Genomic DNA, 26,342 nt, shown 5'->3' on the forward strand with positions numbered 1-26,342 from the left:
CCAACACTTTAGGAAATGAATTAAAATGCTAGAAAAAGGACTGATTGTATTGTAATAAAAATCAAGCGACATTATTTATAGATTTATATATAATATGGACCGTACTAAAATAATATCTTTATTCTATGTAACATAACCTATAACATTATAAATAAGACAATATTACACTCTAAAACCATTCAAGTATATTAGTATAATATAGCACGATTATGATATTAATTTTTTTTAGTACATCGAACGTGTCTCTTATTTGCTATGTACTAACAATAATATATCGGGTCTTAACCCTTATTAACCATCTTACAAAGAAAACATTTTTTTTTTTGCAAAAAGGTTTAACAACAATCAGTCTCGATTTTTAAACAAAATAACCCAAAATTGTCTATGTACACGTTATATAAAACCGATATACAGGGTGGCAAACTTAAAAGTTTAAAAAAAACACATTTAACCACACGCTAAACTATATACAGGGTTTAAAAAAAAAAACATATTTATTTATGGGTGGTGACGTTTTGCGCAGGTCCTTCCGTAGTTTCCTCTCCCCCCCTAGAGGGGGTTGCATCCGCAAACAATACTTCCGGTTCAATGTCCTCGCTGAATTCACTCGTAACATCTTCCACGTCTCTCTCCGATGTAAACCCGGTCAATGCTGGCTGATTGGTGGGCTTTGCGTTGGTATTCCCCTCAATTGGTTGCACGGGTATTCTGATTGTGTTGTAGAGCACCTTGTCGATGTAGAACATCGTTCCCAAATTGTAGACAAACACCTCACTTTCCACTATTTTCGCTTCGTTAATGTAGACTTCCCCTAAAAAAGTTTGGTTAGTTTTTGAGGGTAAGGAGGGGAATATGCTACCTTTAGGGCGATTCACCCTCAAAGTTTGATTGCCTAAAGTGGTGAGTTCAGTGGCATTTTTGAGGTCTTTGTCGTACAACCTTCCTTTGACAAAATGATTGAGAAGTACCTGCAGACCTTCACCGTTTGACAGGTAATTGTCGGGCATTCTATGGAGGCCCACCTCCTCAAAAGCACCGTCAATTGGGACGAAGAAGGTGTAACCAGCTCCGGAGACGTGTGGCGCCAAATCGGCCAAATTGAGAAACCTCGTTATGTGCGTAAACCTGCGAGAAAAGGTTTAGTCAACTTTGAAGCCCTCTGGCGGACAAACCATCAAACCGATCAACCCATGTGGGGATATTTCTAGAAAGCCCATTTTATTAGCTATCCATTGATATATAAAAGTTTCACAAAATTACTCTAAATAGGCAATTTATATAAAATTGAATGGAAGAGTGCACTAAAAATTTTAAAATTATTTCAGTCAACTTTGAAGCCCTCTAGCGGCCAAACCATCAAACCAATCAACCCAAGGGGGGATATTTCTAGAAAGCCCATTTTATTAGCTATCCATTGATATATAAAAGTTTCACAAAATTACTCTAAATAGGGAATTTATATAAAATTGAATGGAAGAGTGCACTATAATTTTTTAAATTATTTCAGTCAACTTTGAAGCCCTCTAGCGACCAAACCATCAAACCAATCAACCCATGTGGGGATATTTTTAGAAACCCAATTTTATTAGCTATCCATTGATATATAAAAGTTTCACAAAATTACTCTAAATAGGCAATTTATATAAAATTGAATGGAAGAGTGCACTATAATTTTTAAAATTATTTCAGTCAACTTTGAAGCCCTCTAGCGGCCAAACCATCAAACCAATCAACCCAAGGGGGGATATTTCTAGAAAGCCCATTTTATTAGCTATCCATTGATATATAAAAGTTTCACAAAATTACTCTAAATAGGGAATTTATATAAAATTGAATGGAAGAGTGCACTATAATTTTTAAAATTTTTTCAGTCAACTTTGAAGCCCTCTAGTGGCCAAACCATCAAACCGATCAACCCATGTGGGGATATTTCTAGAAAGCCTATTTTATTAGCTATCCATTGATATATAAAAGTTTTACAAAATTACTCTAAATAGGCAATTTATATAAAATTGAATGGAAGAGTGCAGTAAAAATTTTAAAATTATTTCAGTCAACTTTGAAGCCCTCTGGCGGCCAAACCATCAAACCGATCAACCCATGTGGGGATATTTTTAGAAAGCCCATTTTATTAGCTATCCATTGATATATAAAAGTTTCACAAAATTACTCTAAATAGGGAATTTATATAAAATTGAATGGAAGAGTGCACTATAATTTTTTAAATTATTTCAGTCAACTTTGAAGCCCTCTAGCGGCCAAACCATCAAACCAAACAACCCAAGGAGGGATATTTTTGAAAAATCCATTTCATTGGCTATCCATTGACACTAAAATCACTTACCGTTTGTCTCTTTCCAGAGCAAGAAAGGCGTGAGACAGAAACTGGGCCCCGAACCATGGAAAGGCCAATAGAGGTGGAGTTTCTTTGTCCCGATGCTGCTGATGTAATTTCGAAACGATCGATTCACTGACGAATAACACTTCCCCAATGAACATGATATTGCCTTTTTCCACTGGGGTGTCCCCCTTCACCACGGCCGCCCCGTTTACCATCAAAGTGGCTGTGAACAGATAAAAATGGTGACTTTGGAACCAAACTACCGCCTTTTAGAATGAATTTTGCACTAAATTTACCATTAAGTCAGTTTTGGGACAATGTTGCCAACTATTTGGGTTTTTCTGCCATGAACTTTGGCAACAATGCCAGAGTATAATTTGACAGTCACAGAGGTAATTTTATTTCATTGTATTGACAGTTTTCTGCCATAAAACCATTCGAATTAACTGTCAAACTTTAGCTAGTTTGACAGTGAATAACTGAGCCATTTTGACAGCTACAAGGGATATTTTTTGACTAAACTCTCTGCTGGAGTCTTGGTTAGACCACTCTGTATACCAGTTAGCTCAGTGTTGCCAAATCACTAAGTTATTTCAAGGAAAACCGAAGGAAGTCAAAGTTAGGGACTTTGACCTGTAATTTAGCAATTTTGACAGTTCCAGACCGGATTTTTTAGCCAAACTTTGTGTTGGGGACTTGTTTAAGCCACCCTGTATAACATTCAAGGCAGCGTTGCCACATTACTGGAATATTTCACCTTACAACTACGTAACTGAAAACTGAATTAATTCCACCATAAAAACGATTAGTTAAGCATATTTGTACACTGACAACTTTGACAGGTGACACTTTAAAACAATTTTGACAGTTTACAGGACCGGTCTGTTACGATCACAAATTTAAAAAATATAAATTTTTTCTAAAAATTCGCTATTTCTCTCTTTTAAGGTAATTCAGGTGTAAATACTAGGAAAATTGACATTGTTGACACATTTGGCCCGTTCAAATGCGGCGATAGTAAATTGCCCTTCGAGGCACTAAAAAAACATACGGGGGACGTTGAAAAATACCTACGAGTCCTCTTAAATAGAATGTCCCGACCTCCAAGTGTCCGGACCACTTGACCGTCCTTAATGGTGTCCTGCTTGAGCCGGCCCTGGACGAAATGGTTTTCGATGACGCTTTCGGTGAATTCGGGCACGCTGAAGGGATAAAAGCCCCAGTCGATCGGGTGCCATCTTTGGAAAGCGTGATCGGTGGGCACGAACACCGTATACTCTTGATCTGGAAACATTTTTGTTTTTGAAAATTTGTATCTCCTGAACCAAGTGAGGGAAAATTCTGATTTTTTTAGTGGGGGTAGCCAGAAGCCTTGGTAATGTACAAAAAAAGTTTCGTTCAAATCGGTTGATTAACGGGGCCGGAAAAACGCCCCTAAACTAACTGAAACTAACCTTCTTTAAGCAAACGGGAAACATTCGATCTGGATACGAAATGCTGGAAAACGCGGACGCGGCTTTTCAGGAAGGAAAGCACCTCGAGCACGTTCTCCACAAAGGACGTGTTTGACGGATTCCTGATGATGGCTTTGGGGGTCGAAACGTCTGTCCGCGCAATGCTGGTCGATTTAATGTTTTGGGACTCTGACGATGAGGGCTTGATCGTCGAAACGTTGGGGTCCTCGTCCGGGAATAGGTAGTTGTCCACAATAATTAAAATTCTGGAAAGCAATTTTGATAATACACTCTGCGAAAACTGTCTATTAATAGAGAGTTGTCGCGTCACTTACCCATTGGGAACATCAATATTTTTTTCCAAAATGGTGACGTTGTTGGCTTTTATAGTGTCATTTTCGTCCAATCGTACCGACACGGTACGACCACCCAGAGTGGGGAAAGAAATATTGGCAACCAAGTGGCTCAAATCCAATTTGGTGCCCAGGATCACGTGATCCAGCAGCAACCTTTTGACGAGCTCTGGTTGCTGCAACAGGTTCTCCGCTCTGTTGGTTGGTGAGTTTTTAGGGGCGAATATCGTAAACGGCTTGTCTGGAAGAAAAAGAAACAATTTTAGAGACAAAACAAACTTTGACGCCCTCTAGCGGCCAAACGGTACAAGCTACAAATGTCAGCTAAACATCATTCGAAAGGCCCATTCATTGGCTACCAATCATTCTATAATGTGTCTTTAGTAAATGTTTTAGATAACCAAGTTATACAGGGTTGAAGCGACCTGTACAAGTTATCTCACAAAATTTCGTTAAGGTCTAAATTCGCTTGAAACTGGACCTAGTTTCCTAATGGAATTTCGTGTAACATAGGAGGGTAGAGTCAAGCAAAAATGATCTTTAAAGACAGCCAAGCTGGAAAACTAACAGGAAAGTGAATAAATCCCTTAACTCGATAAGATTATCTTAACGATAGCCATTACTGCTAAAACGGGCCATTAAACTTTTCATTGCAATTATTGGAGGGCCCCAATTCGAGTAAGGAATACAGGATCAGCTTTATTTCCCCTCCCCCCTACTAAAAGAAATCCTATATGAGGGTTGGAAATTTCACTTTTTTCCCCCAGAAACAGCCTCCGGATTCACGCAACTGACACCTTTAGGGCTCGTCCTAATCCTTAAAGTTAATAAACATGGAGCCGGTTGTCTTGGGGTTAACGAAGCGGGCAAATCAACCTTTAGGACATAGAGAAACGTTTTAATTTCCTCGGGTGGATCCGAGACAACGTGCGGTTTTGGCTTGTTTCTGGATCGAGACCGATTTGCATTCAAAGTGGGTTACCAGGTGTAAATGGGGCCTAATCTCGCGAAAACACCCTTGACAGGGAAAGCAATTTTTGAAAATTTGTATCTCCTAAACCACAAGAAGTACAAATTTGAAATTTTGTGTCAAGACACCCTAAACTTTTGTCTGTATTCAGAAAAAAAAATTATAAAATCGGTTAAAAAACAGGACTGTAATCGAGCAAAAATTGGCTCCATGTTCTGGGGGCCTTTGAAAATTCATATCTCTTAAACCACTTAAAAGAGAATTTTTAACCTTGGCAATGTAGAAAAAAAATTCATTGAACTGAGTTGAAAAACAGGTCCGTAATTCGCAGCAAAAGTCTAGCTGCAAGACACAAAAAACGTTTACACCGTCCACCTTTTTCCCTACACTGTCCATGGCAAATAAATGGAAAGGTCAGGTAATTTCAAAATCAATTTCCATTCAAATTGAAGGGCCCCGACACGCAATTTGCGCCCTTATTCCCCCGTTAATGGGATACCGCCCTTATTTAGTAGGGATGTGTTTTGGGTGTTGTTTATCGATAAAACCCTTCACTAAAATGAATTAAGTGGACTGTTGTGTGCCTTAATTACGGTGTAAACAGTGTCAGTACTGCTCTGGTTCATGACATGTCACACATGTGACATTTTATTAACCAATTACGGCAATTCAATCGATTTTTGCCTAACATTCCCTTGCACTCTTATGGCAAACCCCATTACAGAATCATCTTGTTTCACGCTAATTTAATCCTTAATGACATGAGGTATTTTCAGGTTTTAACGGTTCTCCAGGACCGGTTTTAATTAAAACAGCATAAAGTTAATCCACTTAATGGTCTGTTACTGGCCCTTTCAAACTAATCCAGGGGGGGGCTTAGGTGAATTTTGCCTTGTCATGAAAATGATTTATTATATACCGAAAACCAGGCCGGGTCCATGCATCTGCACTTAATTAACATTGTACAGTTATGGACGAAATTCCTCTTTTAAATAAGTTGAGTGACCTTAATTGCACCGAGCCCCCCTTACGGCCGCCATTTTGAAATCGATTGTCAGGTCAGATAATTACCGGTAATTTGCAAAGCAGGCCGGGTCGAAAAAACCGCACGAACACACCATTTAAGGTCCTGTATATGATTGCATTATTTATGAGATATTTTAAAAAGCGTGAAGAAGTCGTCATTAAGGACCAAATTGGCTTCACACAGTTTGCGTCTCTAATGGGATTTACCTTTAACCGTTCAAAGCGAAAATAAACCTAAACGACATGGGCTTCCCTGAGCACCCTCTCTGCATGAAGAAACCTAGAAGGCTGAAATAATTTTCAGAATAATTTAAAAAAGTGTAAGTAATTTGCAGTACTTATTATTATTAGTTAAGAAGCATCCATAGTGACGTCACCAGTAAAAATTACGCCATTGTAACATCAAGCTCTGTATAACGCCAACTCGAATGAGTGGCTCAAACGGGTTTCGGCCATTTTGGTGCACCAAAAGTTTTTCCTACTTAAATTATACGAAAAAACTCTAAAAAGTGTGGAAATAGCTGGGAATTGTTTACTTAACGTTCCCAAAACTAATTTTCACGCATTTTTAGCAGTAAAAATGTGTCAAAATTTAGCTACCTTTTGGTGTGTGTAGGGACGCCAACTTTAACACCCCGTTTCCTGGAGTAATTGGGGCACTGCCACCAAACCACTTGCACTCACACGTCCGGGACACTCTAGCGGACATTCTGACGTACTTTTTATTAGCGGAAAAACACTTTTTCCGGCTTTTTTTGAGTAAAATTGAGGAGAGAGCAGTCAAACCGCACGCACTCCCTCTGTTTACATTTAGCACAAACAAGTAGGCGCTGCTTGTGCTATACTGTTTAATTTTGTGTTAATATAGGCAACCAAATATACAACTGACAATACGTTTTTCATCAAACTATTGGATTATTAATCGCTTTAATTAATACACTCGTTGGTTAAATAACTATTAACGTACTTTTCTGTTAAAATGAACGTTTTCGAGTAAATCCAGAAAGCCTGGAACAGGGCAATAAACGTAAAACTTTCTAGAGATATCTGATCCGGAACAACATAATGTATTCCGTTTTCAAACTCCATTAAACCGTCTGGAAAAGTTCACATTAAAACGTCACTACAGGAATTTACCTGTATTTTAAGTGAATACCATTAAATCCTGTAAATTGACCCTAAATCCAGTGTTTAAACTCTTAAATTCTGAGCAGGTTAAGGGCCAGAAAGAGCAGAGGGGGTGGAGAATAATACATCAAACAACAGGGAAGAAACAGTAAAAATATGGTAGTTTAAGCCTCCCTTATATCCCTGGACGATTCTAACCTTAAAAATGATAAAAACGCGCCCGTAAAACGTGTCACTTTGGATGGATTGGATGGTCTTTAAACTGTCCTTAAAGGACGCCATATTTATAGTATTTCCCCTTCAACGAAAAATTTCCCACAATTGTACGTTTTGAGCGGTTAGACTTATCCAAAGCTTAACTGACAGGGATTTAACGCGGCTTAAGAATTTAATCAAAAAACTGTCTGTTAAAAAACAAGACGTCTCCTCCCATTTTACAGAATAATAATTATACTTTTAAACTGGAAAACTGTTAATGGTCACGTGGCTATTAATTGTTGACAAATGACGGATGTTGATTTGATTATCTGACAGACTTTTGACATTTAACAGATAATCAAAACTTACAGAGAACCTATAAAGCAAAACTGAAGTCATTATTCCCTCAAAAGAGCTATAAATTTGGGAGGAAGTTTAGTGGAGAAGTTTTCCTATCAGGAAGCTTTTAATTAAGCCCATAAACATCAAATATGTTATTTATGAAAAATTAGTGTTCTTTTCGTAAGAGGGACGTAAAGAAAAATTGGGGAGGAGGAATTTACGACCCTAGGGAGATATTTTATCGCATTTGTGTTTACTTTTATATAACCGCAGATCGTTGATACACAAATTCCCTAGGGAGTTTCCTTATAAAGGATTTAAAGGAAGCCATATATTTCACTAAGACAATGCGATATATTTTGCAAGTGACAGCCACCCTTAAAACTGTCATAAATGGATTTACTAAACTGAAATTAATTAACTTAACCCCCTTTATTCCCACTTACAGTTATCTTATTTCAATGAGATAACTGGAAGAAGAAGTGGAATGGGAAAGACAGGCCCTTAAGGGCATACAAAACTTTCCGCCCTTTATCTGCGATATAAAAGGAGAACCAATTAATTTCTAACATTCTGTCCTAGTCTAGCACATTGTTTGTTGTATTGCTTTGTTTAATGGTTCGTATGAAAGAAAATGTCAAGGATTTACAGAGGAAGGTGTGTGTTTGTTGTGCCAAGTTTCGACAAGATCGGTTCATCAGGAGCAGATCAACTTTGACAGGACTTGGCTTCCATGACAGCTGTCTGCTTTGACAGGGCATATCTTTGGTTGTGTGAGAGCTACAGGGTGGATTTTTTTACTAAAATGTAGCTAAAACAATGCTTTATTTGACCACCCTGTACAGCTTGATGGGAAAAATTTGTAGTAACAGCGCCAGAGGGAGAAACGTCAAAGTGACACTAAGCCAAAACCAAAAATAGCACTGTCTAGTTTGACAGGTCATAATTTTGGTTGTGTGAGAGCTACAAGGTGGATTTTTTTACCAAAATGTAGCCAAAACAATGCTTTATTTGACCACCCTGTACAGCTTGATCGGAAAAATTTGCAGTGACAGCGCCAAAGGGAGAAACGTCAAAGTGACACTAAGCCAAAACCATGACAAGCACTGTCTAGTTTGACAGGCCATAACTTTGGTTGTGTAAGAGCTACAGGGTGGATTTTTTTACCAAAATGTAGCCAAAACAATGCTTTATTTGACCACCCTGTACAGCTTGATGGGAAAAATTTGTAGTGACAGCGCCAGAGGGAGAAACGTCCAAGTGACACTAAATCAAAACCCAAAAAAAGCACTGTCTAGTTTGACAGGCCATAACTTTAGTTGTGTAAGAGCTACAGGGTGGATTTTTTTACCAAAATGTAGCTAAAACAATGCTTTATTTGACCACCCTATACAGTTTGATCGGAAAAATGTGTAGTGACAACGCCAGAGGGAGAAACGTCAAAGTGACACTAAGCCAAAACCATGACAAGCACTGTCTAGTTTGACAGGTCATAACTTTGGTTGTGTGAGAGCTACAGGGTGGATTTTTTTACCAAAATGTAGCTAAAACAATGCTTTATTTAACCACCCTATACAGTTTGACTGGAAAAATTTGTAGTGACAGCGCCAGAGGGAGAAACGTCAAAGTGACACTAAGCCAAAATCAAAAAAAGCATTCTCTGCTTTGACAAGTCATAACTTTGGTTGTGTGAGAGCTACAGGGTGGATTTTTTTACCAAAATGTAGCTAAAACAATGCTTTATTAGACCACCCTATACAGTTTGACTGGAAAAATTTGTAATGACAGCGCCAGAGGGAGAAACGTCAAAGTGACACTAAGTCAAAACCAAAAAAAGCACTGTCTAGTTTGACAGGCCATAACTTTGGTTGAGTGAGAGCTACAGGGTGGATTTTTTTACCAAAATGTAGCTAAAACAATGCTTTATTAGACCACCCTATACAGTTTGACTGGAAAAATTTGTAATGACAGCGCCAGAGGGAGAAACGTCAAAGTGACACTAAGCCAAAATCAAAAAAAGCATTCTCTGCTTTGACAAGTCATAACTTTGGTTGTGTGAGAGCTACAGGGTGGATTTTTTTACCAAAATGTAGCTAAAACAATGCTTTATTTGACCACCCTGTACAGCTTGATCGGAAAAATTTGTAGTGGCAGCGCCAGCGGGAGAAACGTCAAAGTGACACTAAGTCAAAGCCAAAAAAAGCACTGTTTAGTTTGACAGGCCATAACTTTGGTTGTGTGAGAGCTACAGGGTGGATTTATTTACCAAAATGTAGCTAAAACAATGCTTTATTTGACCACACTGTACAGCTTGACTGGAAAAATTTGTAGTGACAGCGCCAGAGGGAGAAACGTCAAAGTGACACTAAGCCAAAACCAAAAAAAGCACTGTCTGGTTTGACAGGCCATAACTTTGGTTGAGTGAAGGCTACAGGGTGGATTTTTTTACCCAAATGTAGCTAAAACAATGCTTTATTTGACCACCCGGTACAGCTTGATCGGAAAAATTTGTAGTGACAGCGCCAGAGGGAGAAACGTCAAAGTGACACTAAGCCAAAACCAAAAAAAAGCACTGTCTAGTTTGACAGGCCATAACTTTGGTTGTGTGAGAGCTACAGGGTGGATTTTTTTACCAAAATGTAGCTAAAACAATGCTTTATTTGACCACCCTGTAAAACATTAGCAGTTTTGGTTATCAGATATGGCACGTTTCCTCTTTCAGAACCCATTAGTACATACAGCCGGGCTGTATAAACTCGAAGGCTCCAGTTGCAGTTAAAACACAAAATGGCCGAACGTTTCCACTTTAAATTTGAATTTACGAGCCGAGATAAAGTGACGAGAGAAACGGTGCCGCCGTTAAAACCCGCTTGATGGCTCGGGAGGGGTGAAGGGGGGAAAACTGTGCAAGCCCGCCATTTTGCCTCACCAAACCCTGAATTGATGGAATAGAATTTTGAAAAAAATCACACTAAAACTAGAATATCCCAGCTGCGTGGAGGCGAAAAAATCAGGGTCGTAACTGAAAAACTGAATTTTCTGTGACGGTTCTTAAAGGTCGCGTTGTTCTGAACGGTACAGAGACGCATTTAGGCCGCTGCCCAAATCGCAAATGGTCGCGTTATTAATTCATTGGTGCGCGGTAACGACGGTTTTATTGCCACTTGACAATAAATAAATTAGGTTGGATATTACACGATAAATAAATTGCGGAGAGACGTTTTTGTGACGTCGTCGCTAAAGTTCGCAAGTTTGCAGGCTTAAATAGAACGATGCGACCGTGAAAGAAATATGAACGAAGTCGATAAAACTCCTCCAGATTACCCGACTTAGGGCTTGAACAAGACGAATATCAGCTCCGGGGATTTTTAGGGCATAAAACTGGATTGGTTCAGCCCCACGAACGTTATGATGAATGTTTGAAGCCTGAAAACAGCTAAACCCCATCTCAAACACTCTGGATATTGATAGAACATTAAAAGAGCTGTAAAATGGTAAAAAAATCAACCCTGTAGCTCTGCTAGAACCAGAGTTATCGGGTGTCAAAGCAAATCATCACTTTTCTAGCTCAGAATTGCCACGTGACGTATTTCTGAGATAATTTTCTGGCTCAGTGGGTGTGGCAAAATTTCCAGCCAACTCTCTAATAATTTACACTTTTGCTGTCACTTGTCAAATAACAAAGTTACATACACTACTAGCACTACAGTGCTTTGCATACAGTTTTCGACATGTAACTCCCTTCAATGGCGCTTTAGAGATTTTTATGCACTGTTTTGTTTGAACCGGAATATCTGCCTTATTAAGCTGACAGGGAATGAAGTTTTATATGTCAATGGATAGCCAATGAAATGGGCTTTCTAAAAATATGGCTACATGGATTAATAGTTTGAATGGTTTGGCCGCTAGGAGGCGTCAAAGTTGACCAATGCTTTCTGTTTAATTTGTATGCATTGTTTTGTTTGAACCGGAATATCTGCTTTATTTAGCTGACAAGGAATAAAGTTTTATATGTCAATGGATAGCCAATGAAATGGACTTTCTAAAAATATGGCTCCACGGGTTGATAGTTTGAATGGTTTGGCCGCTAGGAGGCGTCAAAGTTGACCAATGCTTTCTGTTTAATTTTTATGCACTGTTTTGTTTGAACCAGAATATCTGCCTTATTTAACTGACAAGGAATGAAGTTTTATATGTCAATGGATAGCCAATGAAATGGGCTTTCTAAAAATATGGCTCCACGGGTTGATAGTTTGAATGGCCGCTAGGAGGCGTCAAAGTTGACCAATGCTTTCTGTTTAATTTTTATGCACTGTTTTGTTTGAACCTGCACTTCAATGTTACTGAAGCACTACAGTGCTTTGCATACAATTTTCGATTTGTAACTCCCTTAAATGGCCCTTTAGAGCAAAATTACTTGAAAACCATCTTATAGAGTATGAAATTCCCTACAACTCTCTAATTTACACTTTTGCTGTCATTTGTCAAATAACGGAGTTACACTTTATTGAACCTGCACTTCAGTGTTACTAAAGTACTAGAATGCTTCGCAAACAGTTTTCGACCTATAACTCCCTTAAATGGCCCTTTAGAGCAAAATTACTCCAAAACAACCTTATAGAGTATGAAATTCCCTACAACTTTCTAATTTACACTTTTGCTGTCACTTGTCAAATAACGAACCTAGCGGTCATATGTGGCAACAATGGATGATAAAAGATAACCAAATTGACTTCATCAATCTTGTTCTTTGCACCGCTTAAGCGCTGTCAAACTTAATGGATAGCCCCCTCCGTCCCCCCCACCTCAAGGGGTGGGTAATTGACACCTATATGTTTCGCTAAACATCCCTTAAATCCAGTGACGTAATGAATTATTTTCGTCCAACTTTGATTGATTGGGCAAAGTGCAAACTCGACGGAATTTCCCCTCTTTTGTTGTTCCCCCCCCACGCTACTGTCTTAATACTAAAACTAATCGAATTAATCAAAGTTTGGCCTCTTCCAAGCCTCAAATCGAGTTGGTGTTGGTTTGATTGGAATTATTCAATTCGGCATTACTTTCCCCCCCCCCTTCCCTCTAACCAATCCCAGTTTGTAACTGTATTAGAATATATGAAATTGAAATGAGGTTATGGGAATTAGTAGAATAATCTAGTTGCCTGTGTGCATAATTTAATCGTCTAATAATTATAATTTGATTGGTGGGGGGAGAGGGTTGGTTGTTACCACACTAGTTTGCCGTGACGTCACTCTCGCAGTTTGACAGTTACAAAGTTGATTTTTTCAAGTCATTAAAGAGTTGCTACGTTCCTGAATTTTACTCGCCCGATATGGCGGATTTGACTGTTAAATATTCAGGTCGCATCTTTGCTTCTCATATTTGTGTTTGCTCGTGATCGTGCACGTATAGGAAAATCCAGTGACGTTGTTTTTTTTTGCTGACACCGTGTATTACAACTGTTTTTAACAATTTGGCCTGCTTTAAACAAAAAAAGTGTTTTTTTCATCACCGACCTGAGTTTTTCTTAGTACGTCCCTGTTTTTCATATACAGGTGTGGTAAATCCAAAACCGACCATAGGAAAACCGTGTAACGGACAGAGAAACGTAGATAATTGCATGCGCGGGACAAAGAGAGAAAACGAAAAAAATATCAAGTAGGCCATGTTTTTGGCGCGCTGTTGCCAAACGCCAAGTTATTTTGTCGACGGTATTTGAGTGATACTTGGCGTTTGGCAACAGCGCGCTGAAAATATGGCCTACTTGATATTTTTTTCGGTTTCTGTCTTTGTCCCGCGCATGCAATTATCTACGTTTCTCTGTCAGTTACACGGTTTTCCAAAGTTTACCAGTGACATGAAGTCACTATAGTTTGAACGAAAACTTTGAAAATTTACAGAAAATTCAGTTTTTCAGTTACAAGCTTAATTTTTTTACACAAATATAGCTTAAAGTGTCTAGAATATTTTGTAAAACTGTTCATAAATCTCCCTACTTAAATATGGAAATTATAGAGCGTTAAGTAAGTCAATGAACCAAAACAAAGTTTATAATAACAAAACACAGTTACCAACCTATAACTCCCTTAAACGGGCTTTTAGGGCAAAATGTTTTAAAGCAAATTTGTAGACCATAAAATTCCCTACAACTCACTAATTTACAGTTTTGTTGTAAGTGCTCAAATAACTAGAAAACTGCCATAAGTTGTTTAAGGACAATTTTGAAAAAGTGACTAAGCAAACGACTGGGTTTACTCAAGTGAAAGTTAACTATTAATAACTATTGCAACATGGTTAAACCGGTGAGTAAGAGAGACGATTAGCATAAACCGGTGTCGACGTAGTCAAGAAAAAAGGTAAACAAATGGACTAACCTGATATTTTGACGTCATCATTGTTGAAAGCCAACCAGAGCGAAAAGAAATGATCTACAGAACGATTGGCCGTCAAATGTCCATCGATGCCGGTCGTATCGGGCAGCTGAAGAAGCGTCTGGACGTGTAAAAGACGCGTCGCGACGATCACGACGGCCCCGATGAGGCCGTCCGTTCGAAACGTCATTGTAACGTTCACCAACGCACGAAGACGACTGAGTGGCAAAACTCGCCGATTCTTGGTTGCAGTGTTGAACGTCGACGTGAACTAATCGATCCGAGGATACCGTTCCTATATTGCCCTTCCTCGATAATTGCCGCTCTTTTTCGCTGTCCGTCATTACCCGCTCGTCCCCTCGAAACACCCTGAAAACGGTTAAAATTAACCTCAGTTAACTTAAACCACCCTAAACCACTCTTACCTTCCACCATTAATTACTCCCAAACTAAAATAGTTAGATAGCACCAACCCTTATTAGTAGTGTCCACCCAAAAAATCAATCAAATCGATTGGAAAACAGGGGAATAGCAAGTCAAAAACCAACTTCAACAAGTTTCAAATTCTGCCTTCAAAATGTGTGGACAATTAACCAATTCAGTTAAACTCTTCTTTTTTAACACTGACACACCTAAATTCTTCTTTAAAACATGTTTGGCACTTCTTTTATAATTTCTGGATGATTAACCAACTCAATTAAACTATTTTTCTTCAATTTTCCTGCTAAGCCTTATTGGAGCTAGAAACTCATTACTAATACAGCGTCTAAGTGCAATTTCCCATCGAGGTATACAAAAGGAAAAGTAATCATAGTTCCGAATGTTAATCGAGTCAAAGAATTCATTTTCGCCGGTAAATCACCGGTCGATTTCTCATTGGACCGAGGAAATTAATATCTGGGAAGATATTGGAAACGTGCACAAAAGGGGAATTTACTACTATCCAGCACTGGATTATTTGAACCTAAATTACTGTGTTATTTAACTGTAACGGTATAGAGTTTTATATGTCGATGAATAGTCCATGAGATGGGTTTTCTAAACATATACCCACTTAAAATTGTGTGTTTAGTGGTTTGGCTGCTAGGAGGTGTTAAAGTTGACCAATGCTTTCTGTTTAATTTTTATGCACTGTTTTGTTTGAACCAGAATATCTGCCTTATTTAACTCACAAAGAATGAAGTTTTATATGTCAATGGATAGCCAATGAAATGGGCTTTCTAAAAATATGGCTACATGGGTTGATAGTTTGAATGGTTTGGCCGCTAGGAGGCGTCAAAGTTGACCAATGCTTTCTGTTTAATTTGTATGCACTGTTTTGTTTGAACCGGAATATCTGCCTTATTTAGCTGACAAGGTATGAAGTTTTATATGTCAATGGATAGCCAATGAAATGGGCTTTCTAAAAATATGGCTACATGGGTTGATAGTTTGAAATGTTTGGCCGCTAGGAGGCGTCAAAGTTGACCAATGCTTTCTGTTTAATTTTTATGCACTGTTTTGTTTGAACCAGAATATCTGCCTTATTTAACTCACAAAGAATGAAGTTTTATATGTCAATGGATAGCCAATGAAATGGGCTTTCTAAAAATATGGCTTCACGGGTTGATAGTTTGAATGGTTTGGCCGCTAGGAGGCGTCAAAGTTGACCAATATGTTTTCTGTTTAATTTTTATGCACTGTTTTGTTTGAACCAGAATATCTGCCTTATTTAACTCACAAAGAATGAAGTTTTATATGTCAATGGATAGCCAATGAAATGGGCTTTCTAAAAATATGGCTTCACGGGTTGATAGTTTGAATGGTTTGGCCGCTAGGAGGCGTCAAATTTGACCAATATGTTTTCTGTTAAATTTTTATGCACTATTTTGTTTGAATCTCTATAACTGTCTTATTTGACTGTGAAGGTATAAAGTTTTATATATCCATGGATAGACAATGAAATGCTCTTTTCAAAGATATTACTACATGATCTGACAGCTTAAGTGGTTTAGCCACTAGAGAGGGTCAAAGTTGACTAACATTTCCAGTTCAATTTTTTGGGTCAAGCCATATTTGACTGTAATAAATTTTTATATGTCGATGGATAGCCGGAGAAATGGTTGGTTTGACATTTCAGTGACACCCTGTATATTATTCTGTAGAGTTGATAAATCGTCTTCAATACGTTAAAACCCTTGAGAGGATAAAGGGAGGGGAACGTGGAGCACAGGGGGACGGGCAAGACAAAACTTTTCCGCACACATGCATCCGGAGCTTAAAGTTTTCCGGATTTCCATCGGAAAAACAAAAAACTTTTTCCATTGCCCGGTGCATTTAGACGAGAGACTTGGCAACAAGCAGTTTTCAAGTTAGATGGAGCGAAAGTATCTGATGTTTTCACCAAAACCAAATATCCCCGGAAAATCCCGAATATTATGCGGGATTTCCATTAAATTGAGATTTCCCCGTATGCTTTTCCCTTTGTAAAGCTTTTTCATTTCCATTTTCCATTGAAACTGATAAATATTGTGTTTAGGTTAAAACGTGACGTCACTAGCTTAATTTGACAGTTACAGATTGGAAATTATCAGGAATTAAAGAGCTATGATCCTGAATTTTTTCAAAATTTTAGCTCATCAAATTCAAGAGTTAACAAAAAAAATGGCGAGTGACAACTTAATTGTGCCACGTAGTCTTTGAATGATCACCAAAAAGGCAATTTTAAGGTTACAAATTTGATTTTTACAGGGTGTGCACTTACTTTATACAGCTGTGTTCCTGAATTTTTTCGACGTAAAAAAACGCAATAAAACAAATCTGGCTGCCGCACTGTACGATAAGGAATCCGAACCAGTCCATTCCTTTCCCATATAAACCTAATATCTGCTACAAATCCCTTTTCCGCTCTAGAACAATAAAATTGAATTGAACATTCCGGGAATGCATTCTTCATGTCTGTTTTCATTAAAATGTCCCGCTGTCGAGCGCCCTTTTTGCATTACACGAAATGGAAACGAAGGGGAAAGAGGGGAGAGTTGAATTAATACAATTTTGACCGCCCTTCACATTTTTTTTTTTTGGTTTTTCACTCCTGAATGAAAAAGTGCTTGAAAAGAACTACAAAACAAGCTAAACATTGCTGTATACCAGTTTGTTTGTTTTCGAGATATTTAGGGTTAAAGTGATGTTGGCTAGAAATTGCACTGGAAGTCACAAAACTCAACTATTTTAATTGGGCCACCCTGTATATTTTTAGGTCAATCGATACCACATTTGACATGACACACCTGCCATTTTGTTTTTGTAACTCTTGAATTTGACAATTTAAAATCCATGCTGTAACTGTGAAAGTAAACGTGTGACGTCCCGTCAAAGTGACAGGTGCTGAAAAGCCCCAATTAAATCACTGCATTAATAATTTAAGTACATACACAGGGTGGTTGAACACAATTTTACTGGACGGTTCTGAATCTGAAAAGAATTTTCTTGTTTTTCTGAGATCTCTGCAAAAAAAAATTGTTGGGCATTTTTGAGATATTGAGCTCGAACTAACCTCAAATTTCAAGGCTTGCTTCGATTCGTAAGCTTTGCGTGCTAAGGCCACTTTAACCCATTCCGGTTTATCGTTAATGGCGATATGCAGTAAATAGCGCACGCCCAACAGGATTTGCTCCAGACACATGAAAACCACCAGAAGTTCCACATCGGTGAAGTTTGGAAAGCGTTTCCGGATGTCCGGGCTTAAATATAAGACGCCGCAATTGGTGAGGATGGACAGGGCTCCCAGCACCTCAAAAGAACGCTACAATTGAGGTTAGAATTTTGTTCGGGGGTGATTGTGAGGGTGAAACAACCTGCCAAGCCCCAATGTCCTTCACCTTCCTCATAAAGGGCCTGCGGAACAGTTTACACATCTTGAAAGCGTCCGCCCTTAACTCCACCAGGTTGTTCAACAATGCCCAAAACGCCGCCACTGGATACACCGAGGAAAACAAGAAAACGTAACCAAATTGAATGTACAACTCCAGGTAGTCGTCGAAAGTGTCCTGGTATTCCTCCATCACTCCCTCCTCCTCGACCTACAGAATGTCCAAATATTTTTGTGATGATTGTGTGAAACCGCGGTAAGGCACTCCAAACTTAACTCATAACTCTTTTGATTCCGAAGCTAAAATTTTTATAAAAGAATTAGGTTATAAAGAAGAGAATTCTCTAAAAAAAAGCTAATTTGTAGTTTTTTTGTATCTGGTCGTGTAAGAGAGTTATTGACCCAAAACTGAGCTGAAGCACCAACCGAAAAACCTTGTCCTCCAGACGCCATATTTTTTTAAAGCTGTCAGAGCCCGAAGTTTTTGGTTGTATCTTTTGAACGGAACGTCCGATTAAAACGGGGTTTTCACCAGCCTACTCAGCCACTAACGGAGTATTAATGACGTTTGACAGTTCTAAGAACCAAAATGGCAACCGAAAAAATTTGTACACTTTTTCGATTAAATCGAGGTTAGAGAGTTCGAAAAAAACGGTTAGAAAACTTACCTGCTTTATTCTCGGATCGTCTGGCTGCAGCTGAGGGATGTTTAATAAAGGAAAACTTCCCTCTTCCAGTTTTTCCGTCTCGGGATTCGTCTTTTTGCCTGCTTTTTGCTTCAGCGTTTGCGACTGGAAAAACGTTTGGAAATCGGTCATATTTTATTGGAAAACCCACCCCATTTCCCATTAAAACGATATATGGTAAACGGTACGTTAGAAAACTCCTTTTCCTAATCACTCTGACATCTGCCATTGCAGTGTTTTAGTTTAAATTTAATTACGACTCTGTACGTTGAGCTAGATGATTCAAAATCACACTAGTCATAGACAAGACATTCAGGATTATGTGGAAAAAAAAATGAAAGCTCTAGTTGACGTGGTTTGGTCGCTATAATTTTTTAAATTTTCACCAACTCACTAACCAGACTTTCTGAAGTTTAAAAGTCCATATCTTAGGAACTAGTACAGCTAAAATGGTGTTCTTTTTACCATTTTAACGCATTTTTAATGCTCTTTCCACTAACATAACACAGTACAAAACCAGACTTTAAATAAACCTGCTAGAACCTGTCAAAACTCACCTGTTTATAATAGAAATTCATGCCTAACGGCATGAAAACCTCCTGGAAGTTGTTGATGGCCTGCGAAATAATCAACATGGTCTGTAACTGGCTGCGCAGCATGTCAATGTCACGAATCACAAAGGCGATATAGAACAGCGAGAGGAAATTGTTGACAAACTCGAACAAAACCAATTTGGTTACGCGGTGCCTCTCAAATTGCGACTGAGTACGGTGATTTTCTGCAAACTCCGCAATTTTCATTCGTTTCCGAGATATTTACGCTAAAACTCACCCCAGCCAGTCAAAAACCCGGCAAAATCCTTGAAATGAACGCTGATCACCATCACCAAAATGGAGTAAACGATACTGGGGAGCATCACCGTGTAATCGTTTGTTCCTTCGGTCTGTTTGATGTAGTCTTCCGCCCAAATTGACAGGAGCATCAAGTAAAAAGCCAAAATCATGCAAAAAACCACAATAGGAATGGACACCAGGTACATCTGAAACAACAAAGCAGGAAGTGCATTGTTTTTTTTAACCGCTCATATTTTGGTTATTTGAATAGATACAGGGTGGAGGAAAACACTGGTGAATAGGTGAAGGTGTGAGGTTTCTGAAAGTGGGGCTACATGTTAAAATCCCTTCAGGGGTAATACCGCTAGAGGGCGCCAAAGTCTGCGTAAGTTTTATCACCCCATACATAACATTTTTTGGACATTGATTACTTTAACCGCCCATAACTCGCTTATTTGAAAAGATACAGGGTGGAGGAAAACACTGGTGAATAGGTGAAGGTGTGAGGTTTCTGAAAGTGGGGCTACATGTTAAAATCCCTTAAGGGGTAATACCGCTAGAGGGCGTCAAAATCTACGTAAGTTATATCACCCCCATACATAACACTTTTTGGACATTCATTACTTTAATCGCCCATAACTCGCTTATTTGAAAAGATACAGGGTGGAGGAAAACACTGGTGAATAGGTGAAGGTGTGAGGTTTCTAAAAGTGGGGCTACATGTTAAAATCCCTTCAGGGGTAATACCGCTAGAGGGCGCCAAAGTCTGCGTAAGTTTTATCACCCCATACATAACATTTTTTGGACATTGATTACTTTAATCGCCCATAACTCGCTTATTTGAAAAGATACAGGGTGGAGGAAAACACTGGTGGATAGGTGAAGGTGTGAGGTTTCTAAAAGTGGGGCTACATGTTAAAATCCCTTCAGGGGTAATACCGCTAGAGGGCGTCAAAATCTACGTAAGTTTTATCACCCCATACATAACACTTTTTTGGACATTGATTACTTTAACCGCCCATAACTCGCTTAATTGAAAAGATACAGGATGGAGGAAAACACTGGTGGATAGGTGAAGGTGTGAGGTTTCCGAAAGTGGGGCTACATGTTGAAATCCCTTCAGGGGTAATACCGCTAGAGGGCGTCAAAGTCTGCGTAAGTTATATCACCCCATACATAACATTTTTTGGACATTGATTACTTTAACCGCCCATAACTCGCTTATTTGAAAAGATACAGGGTGGAGGAAAACACTGGTGGATAGATGAAGGTGTGAGGTTTCTAAAAGTGGGGCTACATGTTAAAATAGCTTCAAGGGTCACGCCGCTAGAGGGAGTTAAAGTTTAATTGTAATATCTAGTAAAACAGTGCAAAATATACAGTTTTTACTAAATTTTTACCTTTAAATAAGTGATGTATCTAGGACTTTGGGGACAAACCTTTCCCGTGACAGCATCCACCCCCATCACCCCCCTGAAGCCGGGCCTGGGCTCGTCCAAACTGGTCATACCGATAGTGCCCCATTTGTAGGCCAATTCGTTGCTTTTCCTCTTCCAAAGCTGCAAATATCCGGGATTTTTGGTCAAAATTCAGTCAGTTTTGCCACGTAACGCTCACCTCAAGGAACAGGGTGACCCAAATAACGTTAAAAACGCAGAAAAACGGTACCGTTTCGGTGAAAATGTAGCCGAACAGGCCTAAAAGGGCCGGCACTGACAGGGCCACCGTGTAGTACTCCAAAAAGGCGAAATACAGGGCTATGGACTCGCCAAAGTACTGTTTAATCTCGGCTACAAAAGAGAAAGGACAAATATGGTTAAAACACCATTGGATAGCTGAGGGTGTGGACATTCAAAAAATGGGGCTACACGTCAAAATAGCCGTAGGCACCACGCCAGGGGGCGCTAAAATTAGGAACGCTATTTTAGGTATTTCCAAATTTTACTTGAGATAAATTAGAATTTTGGGCAATTGGGTAGGTACGGACCTGAAATGTCACTGGGGCTAGTAAATTGAACCTACAATACAGGGACGTACTGAATTTTTTTTAGCAAAAATTCTGGTTTCCCTTAATGAACAAAACTAGACAAAAAGCATTCAACTGACGTGAAACCGCATTTTGCTACAAAGCACGTTTTAGTGGCAAGTTTTTCACCTGGAAAATCCAATTTTACGGTGGATTTACACTGGAAAACCCCTGGTTGTAGTTAAAATTCAATTATTCTAGGGATTTTACGTACTAATCCTTACCAATAGGCTGTTTGACCAATTTAGGGATGTACCATTTGCCTGCCAGCTTTTTTAGCTCTTCTTGATCATGGAGGGGATAGATTTTCGTTATTAGTTGACAGTTTTGGACAAACGGTACAATAGCCTGATTTTCGTATAACCTATACAGTGGATAACCTATAAATTGAAGCAAAAAAAAATAAAGAAAAACCGTAAAATATTGAAACAAACCTGGTATGAACTTTTCATAGTCTAAGGCTCTGATATTTTCCAGTTCGTGGAGGACAATCGTTTGTCTGTCGGCCATGTTGAGTAAACTGTCAATCGTCCTGTCATCTGTCAGATAATCGTCTAAGTCGGCCACCGTAAACTCCCTGGGAACCCTCCGCGCATCCTCCTTAACCAGCTCGATATCCTCAGCGGTCTCCAACAGTTTGTATTTGGTCGCTGATATGTGAAACGTATATTCCTGGAATGTTCCACCAAGTGTCAAACCTAACCTAACTTAACCCGAATTGCCCTAACCTCGTTCGGTTCGGTTTTTGGCTGCAAAATGGCGACCAATTCCCCACCGCCCTCCGTTTTTTTTCCCCTAATCTTGGTGAACAACCACTGCAACGCTTTCTCGTGGATATCTGGCACCACCTTCATCACGACATACGTTTCGGGCAGTTGGGACTCTTCAGAGTCCGATTGCAAACCCGGCAACGAGGCTATGTCGGCACGGAGGCGTTTTGACATGTTGCCAATTTGTACACCCTGCAATTTGACAGTTGTGATGTGAGAGAGATAGATGAATAAAAAACTATAATGTCAATTAATAAAAACTATTTAGGGAGAAGGGTTAGTGATTGAAGCACCCTCTATGGCCGAAAAAAGTCAACTCTACAAATGGCAAAGTAGGGATAGGCAAAAAGTATCGATTACTCTATACTCTAGCTCACTATTGACTATTGATTTTGTATTACAGAGTTCTATCCTCTTTTCTCCGCTACTCGGTTACAGGGTGACTCAAAAAAACCAACGTGTGTAGCCCTTCAAATGTTCTTTTGACCACACTATAGTAAAAGTGGAGCATAACTTAGTTATTTAATGTTAAAGCCAAGTGGGACTGAACTGAACACTGTCTACTTTAACGGCCTACAACTCGGTTATTTGCACAGTTACAGGGTGGCGCAAAAAACCAGTTTATAGCCCTTTAAACCCTTTCTCCACCACCTATATAAAACCGTAAAAAAAACCCCGGTGAATAATGGCAAAATCAAGAAATCAACACGTAAACAAGCAATTGACTTACCTCTGCAACCTAACCTTAAATGGCTACAATTTAATAAATTAAATCATAATTCGTGAAACAGGACAGAAATGACACAACACTCGGTATAAAAGCGGAAAGAGATCAATTTATTAGTGAAATTTTTAATAATAGAATAAGTGAGGTTAAAAACCTACTAAAATGACTTAATCCAAGTAAAAATAGTTTTGCAAAGTGATTTATCGGCTTTTTCGTGCAGACCTACTATAGCAATAGTCTGAAAACCTCTTAAATACAGTTTTTTCGCCTTAAAATATAGTATAGTAGGTGTTTGTGTACTAAAAATTCACTAGGAGATAGGCAACCATACTTACAGAAACATCAATGACGTGTTGCCTAACCTAACCTAACCTAATATTTGAGTGTATATTTTGTAAACAGTGTACTGAAGATGACTACTAAAGAAATACTCACTTTACAGTTTGGGCACTACGCTAATTTCGTAGGAACCCACTGGTGGAACCTCCAAGAGTCCGGTTTCGACTACAACTCCACAGAACCATCTGAAATCAACCACAACGTTTTATACCGGGAGGGCCTTACCACAAAGGTACCAAAACACTGATTACCCCACATTTGTACTCACTCACGTTTTCCTACTAGGGCCAAGTCACTTTCACTCCAAGACTGTTACTAGTAGACTTAAAAGGAAGCTTAGGATCGCTGTTAAAAGAGGGCGATCTGTATGAACAGGGCCAAGCAACTCCCGAGTGGGAGGAAGGCAAGGTGGAAATACAAGACTGTCCAAAAGTGCCAAAGAATGAATTTCAGTGTGACCTGGACAACCCTGAAGCACTGCCGGAGGTACCTAACAAAAAATACAGTCTAGATCAACAAGTTAAAGTGTGGTCAGACTATTTATACACACGGTTTCATCCGAGAAGCGTAAACATTGTTAACGAGTACCAACATTGTAATTTGGAAACACCTTTTGACAGTTTTAATTTAGGTGGTTCAGTTTGGGGGAGTGAGCCTTTTCAGGATGAATTCTCTGACAAGATTAGACAGTACATTGAAGAGTGTGATCACTTTCAGGTTAGTTTTACCAGTCCTAAAAGCAGCACAGTGTTTAATGAGTCGCAGGGATTTCATGTGCTTACAGATTGCACCAATGGGTTTGCAGGATTAACGGCAGCATGTTTGGAGCATATCGCCGATGACTTTGACAGAAAGTCAGTGCTGGTTTTCCCTACCATACCAAGTTTTTACCCGGACAATGATTTCCACACCGCCGAGGAGCAAGTGTACTCGATTATGAACGATTCAGTCAGAGTTGTCAATTTGTTGTTGAGTTTTAACAGTTTTACCAACTTTAGTAGTCTGTTTGTGCCATTGTGCCTAGGCCAGGACGGTTGGAGACAACCAGGCGCTCCCAAACAGTTTTACCACACCCGCTACAATGTAATTACGGATTTTTAATTGGTTGTGACTTTGTAATAGGGTTGATTTTTTCAGGCAAAACTGCCTTATCATTCTAGCGGTATTTTGGCTGCCGCTCTTGACACTATGACGTCAATGTATCGTTTAAAGTCTGACTTTTCCCTAACTGATTTATGTGCAGATTTAGGTGCTAACGGAAGAAAAGCTGCATGTGCCGGACTATGTTTGCCTTTCTCTTTAAACAGCGACGCCTATTTGATTGATTGTCTTGACAAATGGGAGGGTCCATTACTGAAAAGTATTACACCTCAATGTTCTATAGGTACTTAAACGTTTTGACAGTTGATTGACATTACAATTTGACTTAAACAGAGACAGAGCGGGCTATGCAACATTTAACGCTGAGGGGAATTCAAGAAAGTCGTCTGAAGAGCACCAAACAAAAAGATCTGCCAGCTTACCGCTGTGAAACCGTGAAGGACATGCTCGAGTTTTATTTGTCCTGCACCACCTACGCCACTGCTAGTCACGTGACCGCTTTGAATAAACCCCTGCCCGCCCGAAATCCATTTCCCGATATTTTCGACGAATGGATGGGTGTGGATGGTAACGTGAATGCAATTGCTCGTGCGGAACGCACTAGTAAGTCACTCTGTGGATTAAATGTCAGTTGTTTTTATGGAAAATTTTGTAGGGGTGGACAGTGTGCCAGTTTTAGCAGGTTTCCAGACCGGTAGTGGTGTCGGTAACATGCTAAAATCACTGCATGCGGAAGCGAGAAAACTGAAAATAACACGTTTTCATCAGTTTGCCCTGGGTCGGGACGAGTATGAGGACTGTTTGAATGATATTTTAACGCTGCAAGAGAACTACGAAGACAGCTACTTGATTTAAGGGGTTTTTTAATAAAATTTTGTTTCACCTTAATTTATGGTTTTCCTCAGTTGTCTTGGCCTGTGTCAAATTGTTTCTCCATTTTTTTTGCCAGAGGGCTCTAGATTAAAAATGCCAGAAGCCTCTAAAAGTTTCAAAAATAGTTTTAAATTGCCAGAAACTTCTAAAACCAGTTTGAAAGTGTCAAAGATCTATAAATGTTCTAAAAAGTGCCAGAAGCCTCTACAAGTATCTTAAAGCTTCCAAGAATTCTTTTAAAACTGCCAAAGCTTTTTAAATATTATTGCAAACCTTCTAGAAAGTGCCAGAGGCCTCTACAAGTGACTGAAACTTTCCAAGAATGGTTTTCAAATGCCAGAAGCCTCTAGGACCAGTGTGAAAGTGTCAATGCTCTCTAAAAACTACTATAAACCTTCTAGAAAGTGCCAAAGGCCTCTATAAGTGTCTGAAACTATCCAAGAATGGTTTTCAAATGCCAGAAGCCTCTAGGACCAGTGTGAAAGTGTCAAAGCTCGCTAAACACTACTATAAACCTTCTAGAAAGTGTCAAAGGCCTCTATAAGTGTCTGAAACTATCCAAGAATGGTTTTCAAATGCCAGAAGCCTCTAGGACCAGTGTGAAAGTGTCAAAGCTCGCTAAACACTACTATAAACCTTCTAGAAAGTGTCAAAGGCCTCTATAAGTGTCTGAAACTATCCAAGAATGGTTTTAAAATGCCAGAAGTCTCTAGGACCACTCTGAAAGTGTCAAAGCTCTCTAAACACTACTATAAACCTTCTAGAAAGTGCCAAAGGCCTCTATAAGTGACTGAAACTTTCCAAGAATGGTTTTCAAATGCCAGAAGCCTCTAGGACCAGTGTGAAAGTGTCAAAGCTCGCTAAACACTACTATAAACCTTCTAGAAAGTGCCAAAGGCCTCTATAAGTGTCTGAAACTATCCAAGAATGGTTTTAAATTGCCAGAGGCCTGTA

The 26,342-nt window shown here is 39.2% G+C and overlaps 3 protein-coding genes across 6 annotated transcripts; 1 reads left to right on the plus strand and 2 right to left on the minus strand.

The window, feature by feature from the left end:
- Nucleotides 1-69: 69 nt before the first annotated feature.
- On the minus strand, nt 70-16,868 carry LOC145737634 (periostin). Of its 2 annotated transcripts, XM_081992386.1 has the most exons (8): nt 14,609-16,868; nt 14,187-14,552; nt 4,131-4,389; nt 3,796-4,061; nt 3,416-3,625; nt 2,345-2,564; nt 860-1,125; nt 70-811 (listed from the first exon to the last, which is right to left on the minus strand). In XM_081992386.1, the coding sequence occupies exons 2-8, from the start codon at nt 14,371-14,373 to the stop codon at nt 495-497; spliced, it is 1,725 nt and encodes a 574-aa protein (XP_081848512.1). In that variant the 5' UTR covers nt 14,374-14,552; nt 14,609-16,868; the 3' UTR covers nt 70-494. The 2 variants fall into 2 exon arrangements, with proteins under 2 accessions (XP_081848512.1, XP_081848513.1); XM_081992387.1 differs by lacking the exons at nt 14,187-14,552; nt 14,609-16,868 and adding an exon at nt 6,745-6,883.
- Nucleotides 16,869-17,558: 690 nt separating this feature from the next.
- Nucleotides 17,559-23,733, minus strand: Axs (Abnormal X segregation). 3 transcript variants are annotated; one of them, XM_081992385.1, is made up of 13 exons: nt 23,687-23,733; nt 23,511-23,599; nt 22,307-22,540; nt 22,013-22,250; nt 21,803-21,958; nt 21,170-21,342; nt 20,953-21,111; nt 19,551-19,758; nt 19,277-19,497; nt 18,702-18,824; nt 18,020-18,244; nt 17,719-17,967; nt 17,559-17,668 (listed from the first exon to the last, which is right to left on the minus strand). In XM_081992385.1, the coding sequence occupies exons 3-13, from the start codon at nt 22,520-22,522 to the stop codon at nt 17,618-17,620; spliced, it is 2,019 nt and encodes a 672-aa protein (XP_081848511.1). In that variant the 5' UTR covers nt 22,523-22,540; nt 23,511-23,599; nt 23,687-23,733; the 3' UTR covers nt 17,559-17,617. The 3 variants fall into 3 exon arrangements, with proteins under 3 accessions (XP_081848511.1, XP_081848510.1, XP_081848509.1); XM_081992384.1 differs by having other exon boundaries at nt 23,683-23,728; XM_081992383.1 differs by lacking the exons at nt 23,511-23,599; nt 23,687-23,733 and adding an exon at nt 23,079-23,300.
- Nucleotides 23,459-25,403, plus strand: mst (misato mitochondrial distribution and morphology regulator). Its single transcript, XM_081992388.1, has 6 exons — nt 23,459-23,646; nt 23,700-24,131; nt 24,180-24,497; nt 24,552-24,798; nt 24,849-25,118; nt 25,171-25,403. Exons 1-6 carry the CDS (start codon nt 23,488-23,490, stop codon nt 25,368-25,370), a joined length of 1,626 nt encoding a protein of 541 aa, XP_081848514.1. The 5' UTR covers nt 23,459-23,487; the 3' UTR covers nt 25,371-25,403.
- Nucleotides 25,404-26,342: the final 939 nt, after the last annotated feature.

Source organism: Ips typographus, linkage group LG14 (genome assembly GCF_016097725.1).
Source record: "Ips typographus isolate SLU linkage group LG14, UJ_Ityp_2.0, whole genome shotgun sequence".
NCBI classification, from domain to species: domain Eukaryota; kingdom Metazoa; phylum Arthropoda; class Insecta; order Coleoptera; family Curculionidae; genus Ips; species Ips typographus.

What these genes read in the sequence shown, in the direction of transcription:
- Axs (XM_081992385.1), bottom strand. Translation starts at nt 22,522, where the DNA reads ATGTCAAAACGCCTCCGTGCCGACATAGCCTCGTTGCCGGGTTTGCAA. An exon ending in CTATGAAAAGTTCATACCAG is followed by an intron (nt 21,959 to 22,012) that starts GTTTGTTTCAAT and finishes TTCAATTTATAG; the next exon opens with GTTATCCACTGTATAGGTTA. An exon ending in GATACATCACTTATTTAAAG is followed by an intron (nt 19,759 to 20,952) that starts GTAAAAATTTAG and finishes TTGTTGTTTCAG; the next exon opens with ATGTACCTGGTGTCCATTCC.
- mst (XM_081992388.1), top strand. Translation starts at nt 23,488, where the DNA reads ATGACTACTAAAGAAATACTCACTTTACAGTTTGGGCACTACGCTAAT. An exon ending in AAGAGTGTGATCACTTTCAG is followed by an intron (nt 24,132 to 24,179) that starts GTTAGTTTTACC and finishes AATGAGTCGCAG; the next exon opens with GGATTTCATGTGCTTACAGA. An exon ending in TACACCTCAATGTTCTATAG is followed by an intron (nt 24,799 to 24,848) that starts GTACTTAAACGT and finishes TGACTTAAACAG; the next exon opens with AGACAGAGCGGGCTATGCAA.
- LOC145737634 (XM_081992386.1), bottom strand. Translation starts at nt 14,373, where the DNA reads ATGACGTTTCGAACGGACGGCCTCATCGGGGCCGTCGTGATCGTCGCG. An exon ending in TTCCCGTTTGCTTAAAGAAG is followed by an intron (nt 3,626 to 3,795) that starts GTTAGTTTCAGT and finishes AAATGTTTCCAG; the next exon opens with ATCAAGAGTATACGGTGTTC. An exon ending in GAGGGTGAATCGCCCTAAAG is followed by an intron (nt 812 to 859) that starts GTAGCATATTCC and finishes AAACTTTTTTAG; the next exon opens with GGGAAGTCTACATTAACGAA.